The following is a 20,631-nucleotide window of genomic DNA, read 5'->3' on the forward strand; positions in this document are numbered from 1 at the left end:
CTGTGAGAGAGTGTTCCAGGGAAAAGTACACGAGACAGGACAAGGACACAAGAGGCTAAGCAGGGAAGATAAGGGGAAGAGGAGAGGAGAAAAGTGCGACCGCCTTCGCCGAGAGCCAAACGAAGTTTGGAACTGAACTGCATAACTTTTGCTTGTGAGGTGAATGTGTAAACCACTAAACTATGAAAATGTAACTGCTGTGGTCCTCCGTTTGTTATTTTAATGGTAAAGGAGTAAGAGCACAATGACAGCCTCGGGTCTCAGAGTTGCATCAGATAACAGTGGCCACTGGAAATGTAATGCAGACATATTAGTCTGCATGTGGTTGGAGTGCAAGATTAAAATAAATTAGGTGGGAATACTTTCTGTGGTGACATGAATGTGATGTAAATACTGTGAAACAAAGTAAATGCTGAATGTCAAAACTCCTTACACTGGCACCATCTGGTGGTAGCAGTGAGAACAACAGGTGATGTGCTTGTAATTACTGAAACATAATTAAAGGGATAAAAGTTTCCGTTTTTCCATGTAGCTCACCCTCCAGGAGTGGTTTTAGCAGATTACAGTCCCGGTTGGAGCACAGACGCTTCTGCCTGATGACCCTGAGAAACTTTGGTCTGGGGAAACAGTCCATGGAGCAGAGGATTCTCGGAGAAATGCAGCACGCTGTGAAGCTTCTGCAGGAAAGCGTTGGTATGCTTTTCTCCAGCAGTGAGTAACTAATTGTTTTTGTTGCTCTGTTTTTAATGACGTTTGTGTCTAAAAACGTCTGTTCACGTTGTTTCTCCAGGTAGGACCACAGACCTTCAGCTGCTGTTCCACACTGGAGCCTCAAACATCATCTGCCAAGAGGATGAATTCATCAAGTTTTCTGTTCGTCTTTTTCATGAGACATCCAAATTAATCACTGGGGCACGGTGAGCTGCTTTCATAGTGACGCCTCTGAACATCATGCTGTCACTAATATTATGCAGAATAAATACAATCTGCAAACAAGGTCACACCATAACAAGACCTTCAGTAAAATTACATTTCATCACTTTTTTCATCTGTACAGACTCATGAGTACATTCCTGTGGTGCGCACCTTCCCGCTGCCTTTCCCGAAAGCCTTCAAGTATTTCAGGCTATGTTTTGGAAAGTTTTGATTTGCAAAAGTTTTGCAAATAATCCTTATTTTATGTTTTAATGCAGAGACAATAGCAAAGCTGTCATATGTTTGATGATATACTCCTGTAGAAGTGAAGGAGCTGACAAGTGAAACCTCTTCCTTAGATGAACATGATCAATAATCATGTAAAACCACTATATTAAAAATCAAATATTCTCATTCAAACCAGGAAAATGTTCGTATTAAAAATTAAAATTATGTCACTTGAAATTGAAATGTTGAGGTGACCACATGTGACCACATTGAGGCCCATTTGAATCAGGCACAAATGACACAAGCACTGAGTGTTAGCTCTCCATATATTTTCAAACATTTCCCCCAAAGCAAGAAAAAGCCCCAAAATTCTGTTATTTTACTGAACGTAGTATGATGCAACACAGGATCAACAATACAGCACCTGCAGTATTAAGTGTGAGTCAGTTTTATCCATGTGTTTAAAAACATCCATGTCAGCATGACACACGGTGCAGTCATCGAAACAGCTCATCAAAGCTTTTTTCCTGTTAGATCGCCCATGAAAGAGATTTGGAGAAGTTGACAGAGAACAAAAAGAGCAAAGTTCCCGGTAAACCACGTCGTTTATAGATTGCTACCTGGATGAACTGGACAAGGTGTGTGTGTGTGTGTGTGTGTGTGTGTGTGTGTGTGTGTGTGTGTGTGTGTGTGTGTGTGTGTGCTGTCTCCTGCTCAAACATTTCACTGTAAACAACTGATTAAAAAAAAACACTGACGCACTCGTTTCCTCTCGTCTGTTCGTCAAGAGAGGAAACGATGGCTCGTTGTATTCTGAAGACCAGCTTTCACTGCGCACCGTCACTATGCTGGAACTGACCCACCTGCAAACACCATGCTTGTTGCAATCCTCTACCTGATGAATTATCGCGAGGTGCAGGGTATGCTTTTTATACAGTGTCTCGTTTAGCCAAGGATTAGCTGCATGTTTGATGCTTTGTGACCTGCAAAACTAACGACATCTTAATAATAATAAATAATAATAATAATACATTTTATTTAAAAGCGTCTTTCAAAACACCCAAGGACACTGTACAGAACAAACAATACCGCCATAAAAACAGGAAATAAACACAATAATAAAAAAATGTTTAAGAGCATGGAGAAGTTATATAGAGAAGGCTATCTTGAACAGGTGGGCTTTGAGGGTGGACTTAAAAAGAGGGAATGAACTGATGTTTCTGAGGTCGGGGCATAGGGAATTCCAAAGTCGAGGGGCAGAGCGACTAAAAGCCCTGCCTCTCATGGTGAAAGGAAGATGAAAGGAAGGAACAGAAAGAAAAAGAGAAAAGGAGGATCTGAGGCACCGGGATGGGATGGAGATCTGTACCAAATCAGAGAGGTATGGTATGAATAGCCTTATAATAGACTATAAAGGAGTATTTTAAAATTAATGCAAAGTTTAACCGCTAGCCAGTGAAGCTGCTTCAGGATAGGGGTGATGTGGTGGGTAGGGGGAGTCCTAGTGATAATACGGGCAGCAGAGCTCTAATCCTGCAGGGATGATGGAATGTGTGTGAGTTTGGGGTATCACGCTTGGTACACATGGTAAAGAGCTATTTAAATAGCTCTTTACCATGTGTTACCATCCTGCAAGGATTCGCTGTGTACCGGCTGATATGAAAACCAGATTTACAAAATATGTAGACGATAAGGAGAATCAGCACCTCCAAATCCGAGGCCATGGTCCTCAGCTGGAAAGGAGTGGAGTGCCCACTCTCGGTTAGGAATGGGTTCCTACCCGGAGTGGAGGAGTTTAAGTATCTCAGGGTTTTGTTGAGTGCGGGAGAAGGGAGCGGGATGTTGACAGACTGATTGGTGACGTGGACGCTGTGCTGGTCCACTTTGGTGAAGAGAGAGCTCAGTGTAAAAGCAAAGTTCTCAATTTACCAGTTAATCTGCGTCCCCACCCTCACCTACAGTTTGAGCTGTGGATGGTGACTGAAAGAACGAGATTGCGGATACAAGCGGCAGAAATGAGCTTCCTCTGAAGGGTTTCTGGCCTCTGCCTTAGAGATGGGGACTCGGGATAGAGCTGCTCCTCCACATCGAAAGGAGCCAGCTGAGGTGGTTCGGGCATCTGATGAGGATGCCTCCTGGGCGCCTCCTGGGTGAGGTGTTCTGGGCATGTCCCACCAGGAGGAGGCCCCGGGGCAGACCCAGGACACGCTGGAGAGATTATATCTCTCGGCTGGCCTGGGAATGCCTTGATGTTCCCCCGGATAAGCTGGAGGGGGGTGGCTGAGGAAAGGGAGGTCTGGGCTTCTCTGTTTATGCTGCTGCCCCCACGACCCAACCCGGATAAGTGGAAGAAGATGGATGGATGGATGGATTGACGGATGAATGGATGGATGGATGGATGGACGGACGGACACCACCAACATAGCATTCGAATGCAAAGCAAGGAGATCTGCTCATTAACTAACCTCCTTTAATTGGCCTGTAATTAGTATTTTGAGGCCATAACAGACGTCGGTCAGCCAGGACAAACTGACACCAGGTGCAGCTACTAACGTCTTTGGAATTGTGGTTGTATACACGGCTTAATGATAACTGTGTTTCTCCGAGCATTGTCAGCAGGAAATAGACATAGCTGTGGATGGGAAGGATCAAGCCAGTTTCGAAGATGCTCTGTGTGCAGGTAGATTCAACTTTATTCTTTATTTAGAGAGACTATTAACCCGTCATTGCTTTAAAGTCACCAATAAGACAAACAGGTACAATAAATGTAGCCTGAATATTTACATAGTCTGAAATAATGTATTATAGAAGGATGCTGCTGTTTCTTTGATGTGGTAACAACATAGTGTCATATTCGTCATGCAGGCTGTTATTCACGAACCACCAGAAAATTACAGGCTACCCTTCATTATCCTTCAGTTTCACAAAATGCTACGTGTGGGTTTTTTGCGAGGTTGTTGGTGTGAAGTTGAAATAAACAATAGCTAATAGTCGTTGAGCATTAACAAATTTATCCTTTACATCCTCAACATGAAAGACGGACATGGTCACTAAGATGTCTTCTATTAGTTTGTAGACTCTGCACTTTTGTTTTTTGGAGGTTTTGGAGATAAAAGTTACCAAATATAGTCAAGACCTTTGACCTGTGACTGATGAGTTAATGAGTCTGTTCTTTATTCTACAAACTCAGATACAAAACAAAGATAAAATTTCCATTTATATGTGGACAGGAGGATAGAGTGCTAAGCTATCCACTGAGGCTAGCAGTCTGGGTAGGAAGCTGCATCCATAAACTGTATGTGTGCAACCCACACACACATAACAACTTCTAAGTTTAGCAGAAAGCTGTTGACTACACTTGTGTCAGCAGTTTCTGACACTTTTGTGTAGGCTTCATATTTCTGCCCTGGACATTACTGCTTGGTCAACATTATAGTTTAGAGGTGAATGATTGGCTCCTCCGGGGAGCCTGAGCGTGCTTCCTCATTAGTCAAACGGGAATCTGCTGGTGAACTGCTAATAATTTTTTGTGTACTTTTAAAAATGTGGCCTGATTTTGGAACTTAACGACAGAAGGACTTAATCTCTTGAGATGAAACCCGCAGTGATAGATATCTGACACGAGTCATCATTCGTTTGTGATTCACTCAGATGATTAAAAAGTTGGTCTGTTGCTGTGGTTTTACTGTACATGAGTTACATGTGTACTTAATAATGACACAAAGATATTTAAGATATGCTCACAAATGAATCAATTCTGTCTTTTCTGGCTGACATAAAGGCACACTGCACGCTGTTCACTTTTACCAGTAGCCTTTTGATGGTAGGACAGCGCTGTGTTATTGAAGCTTTTGTGTGGATGCTGTATTGTTTGACTGGGCGGGAGGCCGGGGTGGGGGGCGGGATTGTGCATGTGTGTGTGTGCTGACATGGACCTTCTGTGATGGCTTTCAGCTGGATGGATGATGTGGTACTGAGGACAGTGAGAGGAGAGTGGAAGAGAAAAACAGGGTGAAGGAAGATTTTAAAAACACTCATTAAACAAACGAAGCACGCGGCGAGACGCACGGCTGACTGAGATGGACTCGAAGACACTGAGACAAACTTGGGATTATCAGTAAGGGATCATCAGAAGAGGAGTTTCTCAAACATGGACTAGTCTGGGAGCGTGCACGTATATAGACAAACACACACTCACCCTCATACATTCGCACACTCTGTTCCCTCGTGAGAGGCCTTGGAAGCGGACAGGTGCCATTATGCAGGAGTCTCCAGGTGCGGTTGGTGTGGATGGCAGCTACACTAGTAATGTTCCAGCCTTTCTAACTAAGCTGTGGACCCTGGTTGAGGACCCAGACACCAACCACCTTATCTGCTGGAGTGCCGTGAGTCACATCTACATTAATATTAATGGTTACTACTTAATATTAATTTTTAGTACAGTATATATAAGAAGTGAATATGGCATAGGTTGTCTATGAGAGACTGACCAGCTTGTTAAAGCTCTGGGGAAACTGTTGAAGCTGATGTTGCAGCTTTAACAGTACAAAAAATCCTACATGTCTTTATTGTACGGTTGCAAGATCTTTATTTGGTGGTGACTTAGTGGTTTCAGTATCAAGGCTTTGTTATTGGGTTGTTTAGCTTGTTAAGTAGTTGCATTTCTGATATTGATCCTATGTAACAAGTAACTCCATCAGTGGACTAAAGCTTTGAACAGTATCGTAAAGTAAATATTTCTGTTAATCTGAAATAGTAACAAAAATCGATTTGTGTAGTGTGAAGGCATCGAGTATGATCACAAATCCAGCACAGAGGTTCTGTCATGTGTCCTCGAGAACACCGCTGTACATGTAAAGCTCACTGCTCATCCATGTTTGAGTTATTTTAACAAATGCTACACACCTGAAGCGTTACCCCCTTCAAAGCATGTAACGTTTAGTTACAGCAGACCCTCCCAAAGTGTGGGGTGCAGAGCCATTGCAGGGGGGGGGGGCGCGGTATGAAAGGGGGGGACGCTTGGACACTGCTAGCACGGGCGCCCACACAAACGCAAAGCAGGAGATGAAGCATCGCTGAATATGTTTCCAAACCAACTTCATTCTAAGCCAAAGACTAGAAAATATGGTGAAGCAGATCTTCCCTTTGGCTTCACCTGCACAGGTGCAGAGGTAGGTCTCCCTGCAGGATTGGTCTTTCCTTCGTCGGGAGCAGCGCTGGGCTGTTCAAATCACGGACAAACAGGATCCCACATTCTTGATTTTTAGTTCACAAACACTTGTTGTGATGACTAACTACTCCTGACATGTTGAAGATGTTTGCTCTTTATCCAGTAAAGTTACAGTGAGATACAAATAACATCAGGCTGATCCTGCCACGATTTTTTCCCTCGGTTCAAATCACAGACAAACAGGATCCCACAGCTGTTTATGTTTTTAAACCCATTTTGCACAGAGAAGCATTTTTGAAAAATGTATTGACGCAATGTTGAATATTATTACACAGGAAAAAACAACTACATGTAAAATAATCACACGGTGACACCTCTGCCTTTGTAAATGGAGGGACAGTAACTGTGTGTAAAACCTGCAGACAGTCAGATTAACAGTATTTTGTCTCTATCTGCCATTCTGCAATTCATCTCATGTAAAGAATAACATGGTGCACAGCGTGACGTGAAAAAGGCTCATACCTTAGACGTTGTGTGACCAACTCTGTATTCCTCGTCCACACGTAAACGCAAAAAATGAGTTTTAAAAAAATTTGAAACGCCGTTTACGTGGACGAAACAGCTGCGTGTTCAAAATCACCCTGTGTAGGTGCGGACGTAGCGTAAAAGAGTTAGTAGTTTATTTTATTACTACCTGTAATTTATTGCAGATTACTTGTATTTGCTTAATTGTTTACTAAATGTTTGAGGTGTGAAAGAAACCGCAATGGAGCAAAATATGGGCGCATGTGGTTGGAGGTTGTGCACGCGAGGGGGGGCGGGGGGCGAACATTTTTCTTGTAAAACAAAGGGGGGCCCAGCAAAAAGGTTTGGGAACCACTGAGTTACAGCAAAGTATAGTAGATTGTAGTAGTTTTGTTAATGCTTTCCTTTCCTAAAATTATAGCATGACATGAATGTAGTAACAAGGTCAGTGACACTAATGACACTTACTGAGCACATCATTAAAAAGTGAATTCTGCTACTTTCAGTCTTTGTGCCTTGGTGATAATTTGTTGTTAAGTTGAAATCTTCTGTGTGCGTGTAAAAACATTTCAGATCATTTTCCCTAAATGAAAAATCAAAAGTATAAAAGCATGGCCAGGTAAAGGTCCTTGTGTTCCCTTTCTAAGTGCTGTGTAATGTTTTCTTGCAGATGCTTTGATATGTTTAGATTTAGGCGTTTAGATCCTCGAGGTTCCAAACACACTGTCGAAATCCACAAGATATTTGTAGCACATAAAGTACATTTTAAATACTCTTTAGTCTGTTTTTTATACCTGAAATATCTCGTGGAGTGAAGTATTCGTTTTCTTTTTTTATGCATGAAAACGTATTTTTAAAAAATGATGTCATAACAGAAAAGCTCCATTGTATTAGATTTAGCAACGAGATCGTTTCAGTGCTGTTCCTGGACAGGTGCATACCCTCTATACTTTCAATGAACATCATCATCATCACCATCAGCTCATTGCAGTCTAATTTGGACCAATATTTTCTGCACAAAATACCCAAAGAAGACTAAAATCAGGCGTTTGAACGCCCTAAAAAGTGACCAAGAGGTCCTTAAAAATGATGCCAACAAAGTGATGTGATTTTGTTTATAATGTATCAAAGAAATTAACTAAATTTGAACAAAATAAAAAGGTTCAATGTTATAAAAGCTATAGTTTAAATGTTTAACATTTAGTAAAAGCATTGATTTGATATCATCTAAAAATATTAAGTCAGTACGACTCAGCTAAAGTATCTGAGCTAAATTCATTTACATGGATTAAATACCTAATGAGGATATTGTTACATTTTCAAAGAGAAAGTTGCTTATTTACTCAATATCTGCTTCACAATTTTTCAAACAGAACAACTTACAGACTTAAAAAGTCAAATTCTAGTTTGAAATGGTGCCAAAAAGGTCATTTTGTTTCCTTACACTTTTATTCTGATCAGCCCTTTTTAAAGTATTTATATGCTACAGCTAACTTGCATCATGTCTACAGATTAAAATGTATTAACACCAAGTCAGTTTTGAATGATCAAAATATTAAAATGTTTATTCAATATAATCGGACAATTGTGTCAGAAATTATTTTGCAGAAATACTTTTTTGATTCTGTTCTCTCAGCCTTCAACAATTTATTGTAAGAAGAGTCAAAGTCATCAAACACGTAACCGAGTTCCTCATTAGATGGAATTAGATGGCTGTTTGCATCTACGGTCTTAATCAAAGAAAACTACAACAGTAACTCCCTTTCAGTTGTTACATGATCCAGAACTCCATAAAGTCGACATAATTTGGTGACTGTAATGCAAAACAACGATCATTAAACAGCCTCTGAAAACACTCCTGAAAGGAGCAGGAGGGAAATGTTGGACTGATGCTGTGGTTCAAATGCAGCAGGCAGAGAAACAGTGATTAACTGTCAATTCTTTACTGTCCTTAGATTAGATTAGATTAGATTAGATTAGATTAGATTAGATAAAACTTTATTAATCCCTCGGGTGGGTTCCTCCGGGAATTTCGGTAAAATGTACAAATTTATACCTGCTGATAAGAAAAAAAAGGACAAATAAAAGATTCAATCTGATTACTAAATGTTCCTAATATTTAAGAACTAAATATGCTTTTATAGTAAACACCAATTCTAACCGTATAAATGATCCTCAGAGTAATGTAGTGTGTGCAAGATGGGTGTAATAGAGTGACAGCACCACAGGAATGTGTTCTTATGGAGCTTCATATAGTTTGTGAAAAGTTATATTAAACAATTTCTCAGCTACTCAGTGAAAATGGGAGGAAAGCATGACTCATGGAGGGAGAGAGTGTGCATGAGGGAATTTTACCTCTGATAATTAGATCTCACAATATGGGCAAAAACTGGGTAAAAGTTCTGTTGTTATTCATTTAATGTTCCCCAATACATGCAGCATCCATATAACGTTGATTTCACCTGGTTTCAAACAGTGATGTTGCATTTTATCACTGACAGACTCTCTGCTTGACCAAAACACCAAATTCCCAAATAGACAAACATTTTCTTTCATGTTTACACCGAGTTTGTGCTGCGCTGCGTTACTGACGTTACTCACTGCTAGTTCTGATTAAAATGTGTTATTATTGGGATCAGTCATCTGTAGACGAACCCCGGCATCGGCCAGTTTTCCAGATGATTCCCTATTGTTAGTATTATTTAATAACTTATAACGTATTATTATTTAAAGTTAACTCAGCTACTTGTAAGAGCTTATCTGGATGTCTGTGAAATCCAGAGATGGAATCAAACGCAGCACGATGGTAACCGTACTCAATGTGTAGCTGTAAACACATTTAAAAGGCTAAAAGTTAACCTGATCTTCAGTTTCTTCATGTTTTTGGTTGATCTGAGGAAAAGTACATCACAGCGGTGTTTCCTGTCACACTGAGCTGCCGTACGCTAATGTTTGCAACACAAAAACGATTCAGTACAGATTAGTACGCACATGAATAATGTATTTCTCTCAGTGCTGGATTAGCTATGCACAGAGATCCTGAAAACTGATTCTGCATTTCTGTGTTTTCTCTGTTTCAGACTGGGACTAGTTTCCATGTGTTTGACCAGGGTCGCTTTGCTAAGGAGGTTTTGCCCAAATATTTTAAACACAACAACATGGCAAGCTTCGTCCGGCAACTCAACATGTGTGAGTTTCTCCTCTCCTCTCCTCTCCTCTCCTCTCCTCTTCATTCTCCATTTATTTATCAGTCCTACTTTTTGCTTATAGATGGTTTTCGTAAGGTGGTAAACATCGAGCAGAGTGGTTTGGTGAAACCTGAGAGAGACGATACAGAGTTCCAACATCTGTACTTCCTCCAGGGACATGAGCACATGCTGGAACACATCAAAAGAAAGGTATGGATGCAGATAGGAGCAATGTCTCTGAAGGAGTTCTTCATTATGCTAAATTGTTTGTTTTCCTTCATAAAAATTATTAAGATCCAGTCCAGATGCTTTTCTTTTCAAGCTCCTTAGACGACGCTTCTATCAAAGCCAATAACAGTGTGGTGCTTTGACCAAAGTCCAAGACCTTGCTGTTGGTCCAGTTAGGTGAAGCTGCACGTTTAGAGAGGGTTTCGCACAAAAAAAAAAAAATTTTATTTCCCTCTTCCAAAAAGACATCTGAGAAACAGAAATCATTGTTTTCTTTTTATATCAGTCTGTAACAAACCATCTCCCTCAGCTCTGGACATCCAGTGACAACATCATACTTCAAGAGTTCAGGCGCAGCTTTTTTCACTGAACACTGTTCAAATTTTCACATAAAGGAGATTTTAAAACGTGACATGAAAACACAGCACTGGTGTAGTTTGTGGACATGAACTACCATTCGTGTAAAACGTCCGTAGAACTGTAGTTTTTCTGTTGTCATAAATTAATTCTATGCCAAAGTTCTTATGATTTATCTTAACATATAATTCAAATCATTCAAAAATGAGAAATGTGATTTTTCCTTTGCATTTGTGGGAAAGTGAGAAAAATGGACCCGATATTGATGCTTGATAATTGCTGGAGTTATTCATCATTTGAGGTGTTTTTACCTGAACACACAACATGAATGTTAGTTTGGAAATGAGTTGCCCAGAATGCATCATGTTTTCAGGTGTCCATAGTGAAGAGTGAAGAGACTAAAGTTCGTCAGGAGGACCTCAGTAAGCTGCTGTACGAAGTCCAGCTTCTCAGGACACAACAGGACAACATGGAGTGTCAGATGCAGGACATGAAGCAGTGAGTACAGGACGTGTGTGTCTGTGTGTGTCTGTGTGTGTCTGTGTGCGTCTGTGTGTGTCTGTGTGTGTCTGTGTGGGTCTGTGTGTGTCTGTGTGTGTCTGTGTGGGTCTGTGTGTGTCTGTGTGGGTCTGTGTGTGTCTGTGTGGGTCTGTGTGTGTCTGTGTGTGTCTGTGTGGGTCTGTGTGTGTCTGTGTGGGTCTGTGTGTGTCTGTGTGCGTCTGTGTGTGTCTGTGTGTGTCTGTGTGGGTCTGTGTGTGTCTGTGTGCGTCTGTGTGTCTGTGTGGGTCTGTGTGTGTCTGTGTGTGTCTGTGTGTGTCTGTGTGTGTCTGTGTGTGTCTGTGTGTGTCTGTGTGCGTCTGTGGGTCTGTGTGTGTCTGTGTGGGTCTGTGTGCGTCTGTGCGTCTGTGTGTGTCTGTGTGTGTCTGTGTGGGTCTGTGTGTGTCTGTGTGTGTCTGTGTGGGTCTGTGTGAACTGATATCACAAGTCCCGCCCCTTCTTGATTTTGATTTGTCATTGTCACAGAGGCGACACTGTTTCAAAAGTTCAACAGATTTTTAGGTAAAAGGAATTTTAGTGCAGCAGAAAATAAAAACACTCAACTTCAGACGATTCGCACAAACGTGCTGAAAAAAGTTCCCTTTGACTCAAAGCCTGAAGTTTCAGACACACGTTTCAGTCCAGTGTGAACTGGAGCATCAGACGTTCTGCAAAATCACTTTGTTTATTTTACTGTAGGTGCAAAAACTACATTTGTAGATTATTACAGTCATAAACACGTGTAAGCACAGAAACGTTTAATAGTTTATATTTGACTGAAATTTGAATGTGAATTACTGTGATTGTGGAAGAGTGTTGTGCCGTTCTCTGGAAGAATATAAGCACAGTCTTTCATATTAACTAACAATTATTAAAGCGTAGACACCTAAATAAAAACAGTTAGCCCTTTTGGATCGTTGTGATCCTGTTTTCATTTATTTCAACATTTTAACCTCTGAGGGAGCTGAAAAGTATGATGTGTGTGTGGAGCCCAGAAACGTGACTGACGCTTGTTGGGCTGCATAAAGTGTCCTTGTTCAGTTTTACACTGGCAGAGAAACGACGTCCTTCCTGACTCTTCTGTCTCCTTGAAAAAATATTTCACATTTTTCTAGTTAAAAACATTTTTTTTTATTTGTCCTCTGAACTTGTTTTTGGTAAAATAAATACAGCCATGCTACAGCGATGTCCGCTCGTGGTCATCTGACCCACACACTCACACATTGCTGGCCCATGTTGAAGACAGGGATTGTGTCAGAGCAGCAGCTAACCTGTGTTTTGTTTCTCTTGCTAAGTAGATGACCTCACTTTTTTTCTACACACTATTGTTACTGAACAGAGCTGCTGTGCCTGTTGTGTGGCTGCTTTGTGCTCCGTATTGTTTGTTAATGAGAGAAGAGAATGTTCACCTGCTCACCTGACTAACACACACACACACACACGTCAGTAACCACTGGTAATCTTCTCAGAAAGGTGAGCACACGTGAACACAGGTGCGTGCATATGTATGTGAGCAATGGTGTGGACATCCATCACAGAAAGTCAGTGTGTCAGCAGGTGGATGATGAACATCATCGCTGTGTGTTTATGTCACATTTAGACGCCATTGCTTCCTTTAGCTACCCTACACACATTTCCACATCGAGGGAAATTTGGGATATAACCAACACAACTATTTAAACTTTTCTTCTTTTGCACATCAACAAAACAAAAACAGAATCTTCATTTCCTCAGGGTGGATTGTTTTTAGGCAAACGGAGGAAAAGACAGCTAATAGAGTCATAAATACATTATAGAGATTGCACAGATTGCTGTGCACTGATGCCTGACAGGTTAAATGAAACACTGCTTGTGCCTGAAGCACGCATGCTCGTGAGATTAACCTGAATGAACCTAAAGTAGTGAAAAAAACCTACATGGAAGAATCGACTGTGCTCTGTTCTTTGCATCACATCGAAACCCAGTTTTTAACTCTGCTTATTAAAAACGTAATTAGTCTATAAACAGGTGGCTATAACAAAACGTTCAGGTCGTACTTGTAATGTTTCGCATTCGTTCTGCTCGTTCCGCCTTTCTGATCTCTGCAGTGTTTCCCCTCCGTTTGCAGGCAGAATGAGGTGCTGTGGCGGGAGGTGGTGTCACTGAGACAGAACCACACGCAGCAACAGAAAGTCATGAACAAGGTCAGTCTATGGGTACACATGATGCATTTATATGTTTATGTAAAACACAAATACAAAAGTAAGTAATGAAAGTTTTTGCCTTCACGTTTGACTCACGCTTCTGTATTTCACATGTATCTTCCACTCTAAAGGAATAAACACTGAACAAATACTTCAAAGCTATATTTCGGTGATGTTACCGTTTCTTTCTGTTATCGCTGAGCTTCCAGCATCTTTGTCACTGATGAAACCTGCCAGAGGTCGGCAGCAGGAGTATAATTTTCCTTCCAGACGTCATTCAAACCACACAGTGGATGTTTGTTCTCTGTGGGTTCGTCGCTGTGGTGGAAAGTAAATGAAGTTCTTTTCACAGCTAAGGTGATTCATGTATAAATTTGTGAGACGTTTGAATGCAGGACCGACGGCACTTGTATCACAGTGTTTTACAGTATTTCTTTTGAACTTTTTGTTTTAGAGTTGAAGGTAAATGTTCTGGCGTCATAAAGCATTGTTTCCTTTGCTTTTATAGAGTGCTGTTTTAGCACCGTCAGCTAGCTTACTGGATTGTTACTTGAAGCATCAGCACTTTTGCTGCATGTCTGATTCACAAAAAGATGAATCAGTTTATAAAGTGAAAATGGCATCAGACCATCAGACCTGAGAAACACAAAGGTTCATCGTCTGAAGATGTGAGCGGGGAGGTTAGGGCTCGTGTCTCTCAGTTTCCTGTTCTGTTTATATCTGAAGGTAAAAAATGAGAGTTGGTGATGTTTTCCTGTGTGAGCTGCTGATTCACACATGCTCGTTCTGTCTTTGCCAGCTGATTCAGTTTCTGTTCAGCCAGATGCAGTCCAACACACCCAGCACTGTGGGCCTAAAGAGAAAGCTGTGAGTAGACACGCACCTACACACACAGAGCCGTGCACAAACACACACGGGCGCACAGTAGAGCAATCAACAAAAGTGAGACAAACAGGGCCACAGTGGGGCAGAGGGAAGGGCTGGCTCAGCTGACAAACTGAATAATCGAACTCAACAAGCGATGTGAATGGAGACAAGTGCTGAATCAGTCAGTCAGACACAAACACACACACACAGTGAAGGCAGAGCAGGGTGCGCGACCCTGCACGACAGGCTGTGTGTGTAAAATGCTGGTTCAGCTTTGTTACTGAGAGTGAACGAGGCCGACGTGAGAAAGCAACGGCACGCCGCAACACAAAAGTGCCAAAAAAATGTGTATTTCTGGGTCGGGAAGAATTCAGATGTATGCTTTGCAGAAATGTATGTCTTTTTTTTCATACACTTCCACAATCTGGGTTTTGTGTCCTAGTTCATCTACTCTCACTGCAAGTTTCCTTGCTCCAAAATTAACCTTTTAAAAAAGCTTCGAGCTCATTTCTGCATGGGTCTTAACATGTGCACAAGTCTAGCATGTTTGCCATCGTAGTTTCAGTGTTAGCATGTAAACTGAAGCACAGATTCCTTGGATGGTCTGTATCACCACAGACAGCATACAGTTTGTTGGTTAATCCATTAAAAACATTCCACATACACATCACAGAGGTCCAGTTTAATGATTTAAAACAGTGGAGGTGGGGTCTAGCACACCACTGGCTGCTGCCAGCTGAATTTGCCCTTCAGTGCTGAGATTATTATCCGTGGATATAAAGCACACACACACAACCATGTGTTTGCTGCATGGACTTGTTGGTTAATAAATACAAAACCGAAGGAGCACATGAGCTTTTGAAAGACTGAATCTTGTGACTCGGCATTGTTAATTACATGAAGCCGTGTAACAAAGACGGATCGAAAAGAACTGTAGCATTCAGCAGGTTTCAGTGTAAACACCACAGACAAACAGACGTCTGCTCCAGTCACACCAATTAACCATTTGTTAATTAGTACATTGATGATCATTGTGCGTAGCTGATATTACTACTGTTTTATAACTTAGTGAAACAATAACACTTCCTCCAGGCCTCTGATGTTGGACGATGGCTCTCCCAGCCCTCCTGCCTCCAAGTTCAGCCATAGTCACCAGATGGAAGCCATCCACGAGCCCTTCTACATCCAGTCGGTGAGAACGACACACCTCGAGTCTGGTTTTCAGTTTGTTGAAAGTACCGTGTGGACACATTTTACTAGGAACTATAATTAATAATCTGCTGTGCTGCTGCTGACCTTCCACATTCAGCACAAACAGCGCTGGTAGCAACATGCAGTCAAATCAGCTCTGAGGTAAACAGCTGGCCTTCCTAAGTGCTCGGCTATGTGCGATTCTAAGATGACCTTTAAAACCAACTGATCGAGTACATACACACTTCCCAATACTGATGAATCTAAATGTAGAACCATGACAGCTACTGTGTTAAATCACAATTTATTATACAGATGAGGACAGAATCATTAGCACCTCTGATACTAATAATGAATCATATCATTTTTGCTGGATAATAGATTCTATTCTTTTGTTGTAGGTTTTGGCAACTCTCACATACATCGCCTGAAATATCACAGCCCATTCTTCTTTGGCTAATCTCTCAGGCTTCTCCATGTTTGATGGTCTCTTCTTGCATTTACCTCAGTCTGAAGAACTTCAGTGGGATTTAAATCAGTGCATTGTGCAAGCCATTCGATAACATTCACTTTGGCCTTCTGGAGTTAGTTCTTCACTGTGGAGTGCTTGAGGTTTTCTTTCAAAATCTTCTGTTATCTTTCCCGACTCCCCACAGTTGTGTGTCACTGTGGGAATGGTGTCCTTAGGGTTGTCTAAGGAGCTTGGGAAGAAAAGCATCTGGACTTCTTAAGTTGCTTGAAGATGTTTCACCTCTCATGGTGGAGAGTCCCAGATTTAAGCCCTGTGGGAGTGTTCCCCCAAGAGGGTCATGGACCCCCTATTGATCCTCTACCTAATCCCACGAGCCAAGGTGTGAAAACAGGTGTGGGTCGCAATCAGCCAGGGTTTCAGGTGAACCCGCTGTGAGACTTAGCCCCACCCTATCATGTGATTTCCTGAGGTCAGATGGCCCAGGATGTGAGTGGTGGTTAAGGCGTCTGGGAAGGATCTCAAAACTGGATTATAGATGGCAGACAGCTGGTGTCATAAGCCCCGCCCTCTGTTCAAAGATGGTGGTTCACAGTGGGCATAGATGCTTCTTTCACTCCTCTTTCAAACCATCTGTCCTCTCTGTCTAAGATGTGAATACTGGAGTCCTCAAAAGAGTGACCTTTGACCTTTAGATGCAGATGGACCACTGAGTCTTGTCCAGTCGAGGTGGCTCTTCAAACAGGAGAGGCCTCTTCAGATATAAGTAGTGTTTCTAGCCAAAGAGCTCTAGTTTTGTCTTATCTGACCAAAGTCTTCTGGCTTGAAGACGTCTCTTCTGAAGAAGTGGAGTTTTGTTCCTGTGCAGGCTTCTCGTGATTATCTTCTTTGAGACTTCAGTTCCCAACTCGGCCAAGTCATTCACCAGTGTCTCGGTCGTTCTTCTGCTATCTGTAAACACATCTCTCACTAGTTTCCTTCTTTGAAATCTTTTGCTTCCTACCTCTGACAGACTGGCTCTTTACTGTCCAGCTTTCTTTGATGAAACTTCTCACTCCAGTTCATGATACTTGGAATGATAACTTTGGATCCACCTCCTATTTTATGAACATCAACAATTATTTTTTTTCCATTTTAGACAAGCGTGTTTATAACTGATGCACTTTTTAACCTTTAATAGGAGGGGTTAATCATTTTGTCCTCATCTGTTTGAATACATATCCTTTAACACTCCTGCGCCATCAATCCAGCTGTTACAGTACGTCACCACTAGGGGGAAGCAATGTGCAGTGACAGATTTAGGGGGCCACCGATGTGCTTCACTTCAGTCCGAGGTCAAACACATGAGTCTGTAAAGGACTGTTACATACAGGCTCTGCTGCAAAGGCAACAATCACAGAAGTGCTGAAGTTCAAAAAAGGTCTAAACGAGTCCAACGAAATTCTGACTTCAACTGTTTTCAGGAACCAAAAGCATTTATGTGGGCTCACAACCAGATATGTTTGAACAGATTCTAGGTTGTGTGTTGTTTTGTTTCTTTAACTAAATACAAGCATCCTGAAAATCTTCAACTTCATTGGTGCTAAATTTATTAGAGCAAATGTGCATCACAGTCCTCTCCTCTTTGCCCTCAGCCATCCAGTGATACTGCTTCCTGCTCTGCTAGCGGACTTGCAGGAGGACCGATTATATCCGATGTTACTGATATGTCTCAGGCGAGCATGGCTCTGCAGATGCAGCCTGATGAGACTAGGTAGGAGATCCATGTGTGATTTTCTCGGCTCACTATTAAAAGCTACTTTTAACACACAACGTGTGACTCTGCTTGTAGGGAGAAGTGCATGATGCTGATCAAAGAGGAGCCTGTGAGTCCAGGGGTACGAGGGGGAGGAAAAGGAAGCAGTGTACCGGGAGGAGAGGCTGTAGCGTTGACCTCCCCGTGTGAGGTGTGCTCCTCTGAACCACCTGTCCTTCCTGTTGCAATGGTCCAATCTGTTCTGGAGGGGAGGGGCTCTGTAGGCTCCATGCTGGAGAGGAGGAGCAAGAGACCTGCTCTGGAGAGGTAGGTGCTCACAGGTGGACGAAGTCATGGAAAATGTAATGCAACAGAAAAGTACTGTGAGGTGTATGAATTGTATAACACATCCTCCATGTGTGTGTGCAGAGCTGAGGTTGCAGACACAGTGGAGAATGTGGACATGAGTCTGGAGGAGCTGCAGCAGCTGCTTCTTAGGAGCCATCAGCAAAACGCTGTGGAAGCTGGGACCAGTGCTGTCATGGATGTCAGTAGATATTTGCGACATCAGGCTGACCGATGTCAGTTTGATGATTATTAGGGATGGGTATCGTTTAGGTTTTATCCGATACCAGTACCAAACCGATACTTTTGAAACGGTGCCGGTGCTTAAACGGTGCTTGAACCGGTGCTTAAAGAATCAAGAACACAAACTTTGTCCAAAAACCTCTCATGTTTAGCTGTTTTTTGTAAAAAGGTAACAATGTTAGCCTTTTCTGCAGCTATGGGGGATTTATGGTATCACTCTTGGCTGGAAGCAGTGCTTAAACAATGGAAAAAACACAAACTTTGTCCAAAGTTTAGCTGTTTTCCACTTTTTCTTTGGTCATTTTAGCCTTTTTGGCCAGGGTGAAGGGAGCATCTGCCATCAAACAAGAAGACAGCCGCATGTAGCTATGATGGTGTTTGCTAGTTCACCTTACATGCATTAATGTAATAACGTGGTTAGCCTACTCAACGTAAATTACACACGAACAACATTAAGCTACTCATGCAGAGAAGAACGGCTGCTGCTGCATCATCATCCTCATCATTTCTGCTACACTGGCAGGGCTAGGGGCCAGGACTCTCCTCTTCGGGTCCTTGGGGGATGTTACTAACTCCGGGTCCAATAACAGGCACCACACCCGCAGTAGATGTGCTCGGTGTGAGGTCTCGCAGCAAGCTATCAAATACGGCGCATTTCTCGGCTTTAAAAAAAAACGCTATGCGTCGCCAGGTGTTTCATTGGATTTGAGGTGTTACCTCCTTTGACAGTATCACAGTATCAGCTTAAAGCACTTGTTGCTGCTGAGTTTGCATCTTTTGCTGTGAAGTACAGCCAGACTTTTGACCGCTTCGCCTTGGGCATTTTTAATCTGTAGCTCTGCTCTAAAAGAACGTACGTACCTGGACCCGCCTACTATCCTCGGAAACGTAAAATGATTGGCTAGAAGTGTATCACAGCTCAGGAAAAAAAAGCACCGAAATGTGCGCTGCTTTTCGGTCTGGTTACTACCGTTTATGTCAGAACCGGTGCCATGATACCGGTACCCATCCCTAATGATTATAGACAGCAGCCAGCGGAGTGTATTATTGTATTCATATCATTATGCTGCTTCCCCCCTGTTTCTTCTAGCCTTTCAGTCTAAGTCTGCCTCTGACTGAGTGGAACTTCACAGAGATGGAGCCCAACCTCAAACCAGTAAGTTTAGTCATGTGACTCTCAAAGCTTTAGTCACTGGGAGGTAAACCAGCTCAATAATATTGAAAAGACCCAACAATCCCCTACGAGCAAGCACGTGGCGATGATGGAGAGACTTTCATCTTCTATTTTATTTCCAGTTTCAGTAACATTAAATTCAATGTTCATCTGATTCTTAGACATTTTTCCGCACAGCAACACAAGTCCTTCAGTTTCACTACGATGATGCGCATCAGTGTGAAAACACTGATCAGATACAAAGTGAATGCTGTAACAGGATCAGTCACATCAGTGCAGTGTGAAAAAGCCCCAGCAGGTGGAGCTTTACTACAGCAGCTCCATACTGCTCTGTGACGGAGACATTTAAGGAAGCAGAATGTGACTCTGATACAAACTCCAGATGTTTTTATACCATTCACCTTGTGGGAAGCTCTCACTACCAGCAGCTGCAGGAGGACAAAATATTCTTCTTACAGCCTCATATTCACTGGAGTTTAGTGATGTTTTGTATGAGACCTCTCCACCTTTGAGGATCTTTGAGAGTCCTTCTGCAGATCTCCTCCTGATTGGTTGATCCCATGGGCTGTCCTATTGATGTGTCACCTGCTGATTGGTTCCTGTGAACATTTTAAAAACACTGGTTCCTGCTCAGCCTCCAGTCAGTGATGATGAACTCACTCTGACACCAGAGCTCCCCAGTCTCTTATTTTGTAAAGCATCTCAGCCTTTCCTGTGGTGCCAGCACTCTTGTGTGGGGGTAAAAATGAGTGTGTTCAGACCCTGTAGCACAAAGTTTCTCTCCTCTCAAGCCTTGGGGTTCTCATCAATCAGTCACCATGATACTTTGGAATGATCTACAGCAGCAGGGGAAACCTGCTCGTGTGTCTGCTGGAGTTGAAACTTCTTTTGAAGTAAATAAACATAATTTGTCTATGCACTGCAGACCAGCCCAACTCTGGCTAAATGTCTGCTGCCAGCTCAAGCAGTGAAGGTTTTGGGAACACTTTGGAAGGCTGTGCCTTTTCTGACTTTCTCCTCGGTCACTATTGTTGGAGTTTCTTTCGTGCCTCAGAGGTGCAGCCCTCTTTCTCGATACATCGTCACCAACATCTGGCTTTTTAAAAACCCCACTTTGAGAGATCTGCATTTTTAAAAATTACCTTGAAGAATGGTCACATGGTAACCTAGTGCCATGAAATGTTGATCTGAAGTCAAAGGAGCTTGCAAAGAAAAGCGTCTGGACTTCTTTAAGTTGCTTGAAGACGTTTCACCTCTCATCCGAGAAGCTTCTTCA

General features: G+C 42.2%; 1 protein-coding gene across 2 annotated transcripts in view; it reads left to right on the forward strand.

The window, feature by feature from the left end:
* The window catches only part of hsf4 (heat shock transcription factor 4), a 25,999-nt gene continuing 5,368 nt past the window's right edge, over positions 1-20,631 (forward strand). The window contains exons 1-12 of one of the 2 annotated variants that reach the window (XM_040034526.1): positions 1-693; positions 791-917; positions 9,919-10,027; positions 10,109-10,236; positions 10,985-11,109; positions 13,256-13,331; positions 14,131-14,198; positions 15,291-15,390; positions 17,493-17,611; positions 17,690-17,920; positions 18,023-18,140; positions 19,272-19,337. In XM_040034526.1, coding sequence (XP_039890460.1) covers positions 9,997-10,027; positions 10,109-10,236; positions 10,985-11,109; positions 13,256-13,331; positions 14,131-14,198; positions 15,291-15,390; positions 17,493-17,611; positions 17,690-17,920; positions 18,023-18,140; positions 19,272-19,337 — 1,062 coding nt within the window. In that variant the 5' untranslated portion in view covers positions 1-693; positions 791-917; positions 9,919-9,996. Of the gene's footprint in view, positions 694-790; positions 918-5,098; positions 5,529-9,918; positions 10,028-10,108; positions 10,237-10,984; positions 11,110-13,255; positions 13,332-14,130; positions 14,199-15,290; positions 15,391-17,492; positions 17,612-17,689; positions 17,921-18,022; positions 18,141-19,271; positions 19,338-20,631 lie in introns of those variants that run through there. The other variant, XM_040034535.1, reaches the window with a different exon arrangement.

The sequence above is a fragment of the Simochromis diagramma genome, unplaced genomic scaffold, assembly GCF_900408965.1.
Source record: "Simochromis diagramma unplaced genomic scaffold, fSimDia1.1 OVJJ01000333.1, whole genome shotgun sequence".
NCBI lineage: Eukaryota > Metazoa > Chordata > Actinopteri > Cichliformes > Cichlidae > Simochromis > Simochromis diagramma.